Below are 10,148 nucleotides of genomic sequence, written 5' to 3' on the forward strand. Positions count from 1 at the left end.
TGGTTAGGCAATGGGAGGGGGTTAATGGGGGTCGGTGCGTAATGACAAACTCAAAACATGGGTGAATAAAAATATGGAAAAGTTAAAATAAATAAATAAAAAGATGGATTTCAGGAAAAAGATGGAGAAGAAGTGTGCCACAATCAATATTGATAAGCTAAGAGGAATCTCCACAATGATAAGGAAATGAATGATACAATTCATACAAGTTCTAATCCAAGAACTCACAATTACGCATACACGCCATTATCTTGTCTAATAGTTGTACCAATTACACACACCCCATTATCTTGTCTAGTAGCTGCACCAATTACATTGTCTAAAATTAATGAAAATGTGGTAACAATAGTAACACAAAAAACTCAAGAGTCACCTTTAGCAAGACAAATCAAGAATTATTTCTTCTACACCAATAAAATACATTTACAATTCTTTTGTGCTCCACTTAAATACCACTCATTTCTCATGAATCAACTTATTATTTATTTTAATTTAAATTAACACAATAAAAAATTCCAACCCACTCAACCTAACTATGTCATCAAATTAAGCCCATTTTCCACCATGAAAGTTGTTGATTATGCTCTATAGTCTAACAATAAATTGTAGATATTTCTCTAAACTTTCCAATGAATTAAAGATTATGTCAATCGGACATCTAGAGATCTAAATATAGCCAAAACAAAAAGATAGCGCACACCAACCCACACATAATTATCTTGTCTAGTAGTTGCACCAATTACACACACACCACTATCTTGTTTAGTAGCTACACCAATTACATTGTCTAAATTAATGAAAATGTGGTAACAATAGTAACACAAAAATTCAAAGGTCACTTTCAGCAAGACAAATCAATAATTATTTCTTCTACAGCAATAGTGTTTTTACACTCCTTTTGTGCTCCACTTGGATACCACTTATTTCTTATGAATCAACTCATTATTTATTTGAATTTAAATTAACACAATAAAAAACTCCAGCCCACTCATCATAATCATGTCTTCAAATTTAAGCCCATTTTCCACCATAAAAGTTGTTAATAATACTCCAGAGTCTAAAAATAAATTGTAGATAACTCTCTAAGTTTTTCAATGAATTAAATATTATGTCAATCGGACATCTAAAGCTCTAAATATATCCCAAAAAAAAAAGTTTATTGCCTATGAAAATAACATTTTCAACCAAAATTAATTTTGTTATTTTTATTCTATTAATGAATAAATTATTCTTGTAAATAATGACATCCTAGGATGTTCTCCTTCTAAATTTGAAAATATTGTGTTAAATTTGATAATATTGAATATTTTTACGTTAAAATATAAAAAAATTAATATAGTATTTATAAACAACGGAATGATATTTTTTTTTTCTTTTAAAACGATCTTTCATAAATTACAAAAGTCAACAAATAATTCTTTAATTTAGAAAAATAATCGTTAATTTATTGGTTTATAAAATAAATGGTTTATAAAATAAATGTATCAAAATCATTCAATTAATAAATATACACTAGTAGACGCAATCAATTTCATTTGTTATCAAAATTAAAATAACCATTAAGGAAAAATGTGTTACTTAATTACTCACTAGATGTTTATTCCACATCTGACTCATTACTTATAACTAACTCACAAAAACAAAAACTGATACATAGTACATAGAAATTAAACAAAATAAAAAGCATATAAGAGGAATTCAAAATTTGTGCTAAGTAGACACATGGGATTGGACAATTGTTTAATTAGGGACACTTGGGCTTGTTGCCATGAGTAGTCATATCAGTGTAACACCTCCCACATATTTCTCTGTTCCCATAAGTGCCTGGAGGAACACACTTGCACCTTATACAACATGTCCCACAAGCTCTCATGCAAACTTTTGGCCTTGAGTGCATACTACATCTCACACTGCACCTTCTTCCACAGTCTTTTATTTTTCCCAACAAAAAAAATTCATTTGTTATACAACAAAATTACTTAACAACAATAACATATTTTTTAAACAAATATAGTATACGTGAAACTTCATGACTCTATAAATTAGAATATATTAATTATGTTTATGTATAGTGTAGTTTTTTTATATGTATTAATCACATCTTACCACATATATATTATTGAAATATTTGGGGAAAAAATGTAATATAACTAAGTGATATTATAGTGAAATTTGATTGAACGATGATCATTCATAATGTGTTAATTCAGTGGTAATAGTTTAATTTTATAATTTCATTGGATGAAGTTCAAATCTACTCAAAAAAAATTGTAAAATTAAGATAGTTCCATTTTAATTAGTATTTATCCCCTTCCAAATAAAAATAATAATAATGACATTTTAGACTATTGTATCATCCTTAAAAACTTTAAAATATATGGTGGAGCTAAAAGTTTATTAGTTGAGGGAGATAGAGAAAGTGTAAAACATTATGAAGTGAAGAAATGAAGCAAATTGAAATCATACCCACAAATGCCAAAAGCCTTCTATTAGGTCCTTTTACCAACTGCAATGCAAGCAGTAACAAATACTCAAAAAGGTTAGAAACTTAGAAATACAGGGTGGCTAGCTAGCTACCTAGATGAGATTGAGACAACATGCAAACCTCAAAATTGGTAAATTGGTCTTGAATGTGGACACTAGAATCAACAGATGATGCCTGCAAATTAAGGTCAAAGCCTCAATAATGGAAAACATTGGTAATTTTTTATTTAAAAATAAAAATTAATTTCTATACACTATGGTGCATTTAATCACACCTCACCATCCATATATTTGTAAATATATTTTTTGAACAAACATAATATAATATAATTTGATTAGGTACATGCGTAAAAAAATTTAAATTGTCAGTGCAATTGAAATTAATTTAAAAAAAATATTGTGCAAGTGGCAAAGTTTTAATTTGGAGCACTCTTACTTGAGCCATGCAGAAGAGCAAGAATGTCATCACAAGTAGCAATGTCAAAGCCATTTTTTTCCTCTCCATTTTGAAATTGTAATGTTTAAGGAAAGGAAATAATGAGGAGTATTATGTCAAACGCAGAGAGCCATGGTTTTATATCATTGATTCTGCCATTGTAATGACAATAATACCCTTTTTGTATTTGTCATTGTTTGGAGAATTTTTTGGGATGAGTAGATCGAAAATTAAAGTAGGTAGAATTTAATTTTAACTGTATTGCAAATTCATTAAATTTTGTGACATGTCTTTCGAGATAACAACTATAGTTAGTCAAACTTTATTTTTCTTCCATTTCCATTTTATATTTCAAAATGTAGAGAGGGTAATTAGAACTAAAACAAAGAGAAATAACTATTTTTTTCATTGATTCAAATCACAAAGTCATATAATAATAGTTGTATAAGCTAATGCATATACACATTAAGATATCTACATCAAAAACACCATAGTAGCCGAGGTTGAACCTTAGACATGATCAAATCAATAATAGTAGTAGACTTCGATTCATAATATTTTTGAAACTTAATTAAACCGTTTGCATCAGTAAACTTAACTTTAGAAGAAAAAAAATACAAAGTTATAAGAGTTAGTCACGGATTGCTTCCTTGTATTGTTTTGCTATATATTTTGAGGATTATAACTACATTGTGTTGGAGATTACGAAGGTTATTGAAATAATTTAAAAAATGAGTGGCGCTTTTTTTGGATTGTATCTAATTTTTAATTGGTAAATCTAATTTTTAAAAATCATATTCTTATAATGTAGTCTATTAAAAATAAATAACTTAATTATTTTGAGATAATTAAAAGAATGATATTTTTTATCTTTCATATTTTTATAAAAAAATTTACTTATGTGCAAAAATTTACTGTCATGGTTTCTTTTTTTTTTTTTTTTCACACAAATTGCTTATACCAATTGATGCAGTTCCGATGTTGGACCAGTTGATGAGAGGGTGAGTCAGGGCGAATAAACCTTCTCTGGCATCTCTTACGGGGCAACTTCTCCTTCCTAATTTGGTCTCAACTTTCATGGCAATTAATGCTATCTGTGTTGTGATTGTTTCTTGTGCTCTTCTGAATGACAGATGGATTTTTTTTATATGTTTTATTTAATTCTTGGGCGACATATGTCCTTTCATTACTTTCAATTTGCATGCAATGATTCCTCCTAGAGACATATGTATTGAAATCATAGTAGTATATCAACTTCAACTCCTTTAATTTATAATTAACAAAAAATGGATCTTTTTAACCAAGTTGGTTGAGAAACATTAATTCATTATTTGTTGTCATGATAATATAGAATAAGAAAATAAATCATCAGGTTTAGTTCAGTTAAGAGATGTGAAAATAGTTAGGTTGGATACTATGATTGGATTTTAATTTAAGATTTTATAGTTGAGTGTTAGTTTACGATGATATTAACTATTTCCTTTATAAACTCCAAAAAAGTATAGTAAAATAATTTATTATTTGACGTTTGTTTAATTGTGTGCAAATGATAAAACCAAAAATTCTAACAATGATCACATGATCTGATCAGACACGGTGTCGAAGATCAAGTGTTTGATCCTATACAAATATAATTTTAGCTTACTTGTGTATAGTATAATAGAAGACATTGTATGGTCTTGATTGTTGAAGTACTAACATCCGATACATAAACATATTCAATATACTAGAGTGGCGAATATTAACGCATTAAATATAATATTTAATAATTTAGGTAAAATTAGGCGCCAATATATTTTTTGATTTGACTAAATTTCATACAAGTCGGTCTAAAAACATCAACATCCTTATGTAGTAACAACAAAAAAAAAGAAATTCTCCAAAGATATTTCAGGCAGTTCTACTGAGAAGATGATGATAAATCCGAAAAGAAAAACATCATTTTCTATAGATGCAATAAACTTGGACATATCAAGTCAGAATGTTTAAATCTGGAGAAAGGAAAATATCATAGGAAAGATTTCATACCCAAGAAGAAGAGTATAATGACTACATGGGATGATTCTGACGAATCATCTCATGATGAAGAGCAAGTAGATTTGGCTCTGATGGCTCATATCAACTCTGCCTTTGGATCCAACACAGATTCTAACTCTGGAAGTGAATCAATAGATGAAGAAATTGAGATATTTTTTTGACTTAACTCGATCTCATTTAATTACTATTATAAATGAATTCTTGAACAATAATCACACATTTTCTTTTTAACTAAAAACACTTAGGAAATAAAATGCAAACCTACCTGAAGAAATTAATGTTTTAAATAATCAAAGTGTTGAAGTTAAAACATAAAATACAACTCTGAAAACTGATATTGCTGAACTTAAGGCTGAAAATCTAACTTTGAAAAGTAATTGTGGTTCAACATCAATTGAAAATACCACATGTAACTCTGATAAGCATGGAGAAGTATTTCAAGATTTTCTTGCTAATGGTATGGAAAGAAGCAAATATGCTTCTATGATTTTTGGAGTTAGTAGAAATGGTAAAAGAGGTATAGGATTTGAAGAAACTATAACTGAACCTAAACATATTCCCTCTTACATCTTGTGTATTGTTTGCTCTAAGAAAGGTCACTCCAAATTATCCGGTCTCATGTTAAATACATGAAATTTTTCAAGACTAACAAACCATAACCCAACCAAATGTGGGTACCTAAGAACAAAATTGTCTATGTTGCAGATGTCCTTATCAATCAAGTTAAAACACCAATTATGGTACTGGGACAATGAATGCTCGCGACTCATGATCGGAGAAAAGTCTATGTTCCAAGAACTAAGATAGAGCAAAGAAGGCATAATGACTTTTGGAGGAAAGCAAAAAGCCAGATCATTGGTCAAGGTATAGTTGGTAATGGTACTTCCCCTTCTATTAAAGATGTCTTGTTTGTTAAAGGTCTTAAGCATAATTTATTAAATATTAGTCAATTAAGTGACAATAATTATTATATTATATTTTATTAGAAACATACAAGACAGTTAATCACAATGATGAATCGATATTCTTTACAGGTCAAAAGAAACCTTAACTAGTCAGAGGTATATTAAGCTTAGTTATAAAATTAAAATTATATGTTAAGCTTGTCAAAAGGGAAAACAAACAAATAACTCTTTTACCCCTAAAAACTTAGTCTCTACCCCAAGCCCCCTAAGCTCTTACATATAGATCTATTTGGGCCAGTGAAAACAACATCTCTTAGTGGAAAGAAATATGGTTTTGTTATAGTAGATGATTACACTAGGTAGACATGGGTAAAATTCTTATGAAGTAAGGATGAATCCCACAAAGTGTTTATCACATTTTGCAAACAAGTAATGGATGAAAATGGTATTAAGATTGTAACAATTAGAAGTGATCATGGAGGAGAATTTGAAAACAAGTTCTTTGAATTTTTTTGTGACGAGAATGAAACCTCTCAACACTTCTCATCTCCTAAAACACCCCAACAAAATGGAGTTGTAAAAAGAAGGAATATATCACTCCAAGAAATGACCAGAACCATGTTAAATGAGATGAAAGAGTCTCTTACTTTTAAATGAGATGAAGGAGTTGCAAAACACTTTTGGGCTAAAATAATTAACACTGCATGTTATATTCAAAATAGTCTTAATTAGGTCTATATTGAACAAAACACCATATGAATTGTGGAAAGGTAAAAATCCTAACATCTCTTACTTTAAACAATTTGATTTTACTTGTTATATGTTGAACACTAAAGATAACCTTGGTAAATTTAATTCTATATCTCAAAAGTGTACCTTCATTGGATACTCTGAAAGATCTAAGGCTTATTTAGTGTTTAAAGGGAAACTCAGATTGTGGAAGAATCCATACATGTTAAACCTTGAAAAGTCAAAGCAAGATGATAATAGTAGAGGTTTACCAGAACCAAAGGAAGCATATGCAGAAAAATCAGAAGAACCTGAAAAATCAGAGGATACAAGAAAATCAGAAGAAAATGGAAAATGTTCAGAGCATGAATCTGATCAAGTAAGAAATAGTCAAGATAAGTCATAAGGAAGATCTGGATAGAAGTACAAGTCATCTCATCTTAAAACTCTAATCATTGGAAGTGCAAGTGATCCTTTGAGGACCAGATCATCACTAAAAGACACCTTTTTGTTTGACTTATTCTCATCAATTGAGCCTACCTCTGTTGATGAAGCAATGGCAGATGATGGATGCATTCTTGCAATGCAAGAAGAGTTAAATCAATTTAAGAGGAATGGTGTTTGGGATCTAGTACCTAGATCAAAGAAGAACATTATTTGAACCAAATGGATTTTCAAAAGAAAAAAAAAAACTAAATGAAAAAGGTGAAGTGGCCAGAAACAAGGCAAGACTTGTTGCACAAGGCTATTGTCAGCAAAAGGGCATTGACTTCAGTGGCCATGTTAGAAGCTATTTCTATCTTGCTTTCTTTTGTTGCAAATAATAACATTACATTATTTCAAATGGATGTTAAAAGTGCTTTTCTAATTGGTTATATAAGTGAAGAAGTCTACGTTAAACAACCCCAAAGTTTTGAAAGTTCTGAATTTTCAAATTATGTTTCTAAACTTAAGAAATCTATGTATGGTCTAATACAAGCACATAGGGCATGGTATGATAGACTTAGTAACTTCTAAAAAATATCTTTGAAAGAGGACAAGTAGATAATACACTTTTTAGAAAATCAATAGGAGATTATATTTTTATTATTCAAATTTGTGTTGATGACATTATTTTAGGATCTACTAATGACATTCTTTGCCAAGAATTTTCTAAATTGATGCAGCTTGAATTTCAAATGAGTATGAAAAAGAGCTTCTCAAAAAGTTTAAGATGAGTTATTACAAGCCTATGGTTACACAAATTCACCCTACTTATTCACTTGAAACAGATGAATCAAGCCAAAAAATTAACCAGAAAACCTATAGAGGAATGATAAGATCCTTACTTTACCTTACTACTTCTAGACCTAACATCATATTTATTATATGTGTATGTGAAAGATTTCAAGTGGATCCTATGAAAACACATTTAACTGTTGTTAAGAGAATCCATAGATGCCTAAAATGCACTAGCAACAATATCTTGTTCTACAAGAAATTTTCTAGAGTATAAACTTAATGGGTATTGTAATTCTAATTATGTTGGAGATAAACTTGAGAGAAAAAATACAATTGAAAAATGTACATTTCTAGGTGACAAATTAATCTCTTTGTCAAGTAAGAGACAAAACACAATTTCCACGTCAATAGCAGAAGCTAAGTACATTTCAACAGCTGGTTGTAGCTCTCAACTACTTTGGATGAAACATTTACTAGAAGACTACAAAATACTAGAAACCAACATTCCCATTTATTGTGACAACACTTCTGCCATTTGTCTAACTCAAAACCCTATACTTCATTCTAGAGCTAAACACATAGAAATCAAACACAATTTCATTAAGACTTTGTTCTGAAGATAAGTTTTACTTCATCAAGAAAAACCTAAACCTCTTTCTTTTACCTAACTAATGATGTGCCAACCTTAGAGTAGTTTAATTTCATACTTAGAATAAATTTTATGATTTATGTTTATGTTATTTTCATAATATTAAAAAAAGGCAAATTAAAAAAACAAAAACAGAGGCAAGTTTCATTTTCAAGTATTTTTGTCTAATGAAAAAAGGGGGATAAATATGTTTGATGTTTGATAATGTGGGGAGAAAAAAATACTTAGATTTAGGGGAAGCCTTAAGTAAAGGGAGTCAAAGTATTTAAAAGAAACTTTTCTATAAAAAATACAGTTTTGTCATCATGAAAAAATGGGAGATTGTTGGAAACAAGTTGGTTTTATACTTTGAATTTTGATGTTAACAAAAATATTTTATGAGAACAATATATTTGAATTCACAAACTTTGAAAAAAGATTTGTGTTTTTGAAGACAATCTAAAATAAAAATTGATTCAGATTTATAATTGAAGATAATATTTGACCAAGTAAAAAAGAAGATATGGTCATCATTTGAAGAAGATATGATCAACATCTTATCACAAGAAGATATGAATTATTTACAAGAAGATATGAGTTATTTACAAGAAAATTTGATCAAGATTTATCTACAAGAAGATATGAATTATTTACAAGAAGATTTGTTCAAGATTTATCACAAGAAGATATGAATTATTTAGAAGAAGATATGATCAAGCATTGCTTAGAAGAAGAAATACTCACAAGAAAATACATCTATTATTTACAAATATATGATTCAGATTTTGAAAAAGGAAAAAATACTGAATTAGACTTAGTCATATTCGTACTTGTGAAAGTTCAAGAACCGATCCAACACTATGTTCTCACCTTGACCAAAGCAAGCAATAAGAAGGAAGTTTCATCTGAAGAATTTGCGAAGTCAATCTTAACAAAATACGAACAGTATCAATCTGAATTACAAAGTCAATCTTAACCAAGTACGAATAGTACAATATGAAGAATTTACAAACTCAATATGAACAAAATACGAACATAATCAATCTAGAAGAACTGCTCAGATTGGATTCAGATATAAAGAATTGTGTACGAATCTGGTTCAAAATTATTTTTGAATAAGATCTGTCGTGTCCGGTTTGTCCGCGAAAAAGGAGTCGCCACCAATTTTATTTTTGTTAAAGGAAAAATTGGATAAAACCTAAAATAATATTTTTGAACCAAAAATTTGGATTCGGGAGTCGATTACGAGTAGGGAATTATTAACACCCTACGACGTCCGTTAAAACGGTTACCCTATAATTAATTATATACAAACTATTTATTTATTTATTTATTTTTACCCCAAAAAAAATAATAAAAAATTAAATTATTTACATTAATGAAAGAAGAAAAAAATATTTGTTTTATTAATTTGGTTTGACAAGGGTAAGACCTTGCTCCTAGGTATCCCTAGGTGCAATAGGGAAATCAAAACACACGTAATTCTTAGGTAGAAAATATTTATGTGTTGACCGATTTTATTATTATTTATATATGTATCAAAAAATAAAAATAAAAATGTAATAATAGTAATAATGATAATAATAATAATAATAATAATAATAATAATAATAATAATAATAATAATAATAATAATAATATTTATTCATGGATTATATCTTCAACATCTGTTTTAAAGTAAAGAAAAAAAAATTAATTTTTCTTTAAA

General features: G+C 28.7%; 1 protein-coding gene across 1 annotated transcript; it reads right to left on the minus strand.

Annotated features, from left to right (window-relative positions):
- Window positions 1–1,516: 1,516 nt before the first annotated feature.
- On the minus strand, window positions 1,517–3,060 carry LOC101506360 (snakin-2-like). Its single transcript, XM_004509821.4, has 4 exons — window positions 2,921–3,060; window positions 2,606–2,659; window positions 2,467–2,506; window positions 1,517–1,929 (listed from the first exon to the last, which is right to left on the minus strand). Exons 1-4 carry the CDS (start codon window positions 2,987–2,989, stop codon window positions 1,745–1,747), a joined length of 348 nt encoding a protein of 115 aa, XP_004509878.1. The 5' UTR covers window positions 2,990–3,060; the 3' UTR covers window positions 1,517–1,744.
- Between the last annotated feature and the right edge of the window lie 7,088 nt (window positions 3,061–10,148).

This window comes from Cicer arietinum, chromosome 7 (assembly GCF_000331145.2).
Source record: "Cicer arietinum cultivar CDC Frontier isolate Library 1 chromosome 7, Cicar.CDCFrontier_v2.0, whole genome shotgun sequence".
Taxonomy (NCBI): Eukaryota; Viridiplantae; Streptophyta; class Magnoliopsida; order Fabales; family Fabaceae; genus Cicer; species Cicer arietinum.

Excerpts from the sequence above, each read along its gene's own strand:
- LOC101506360 (XM_004509821.4), bottom strand. The coding sequence starts at position 2,989 with ATGGAGAGGAAAAAAATGGCTTTGACATTGCTACTTGTGATGACATTC. Across the intron at positions 2,507-2,605 it reads ACCAATTTACCAATTTTGAG|TTGGTAAAAGGACCTAATAG; the intron begins GTTTGCATGTTG and ends CTTGCATTGCAG. Across the intron at positions 1,930-2,466 it reads AAGGCTTTTGGCATTTGTGG|ACTGTGGAAGAAGGTGCAGT; the intron begins GTATGATTTCAA and ends GAAAAATAAAAG.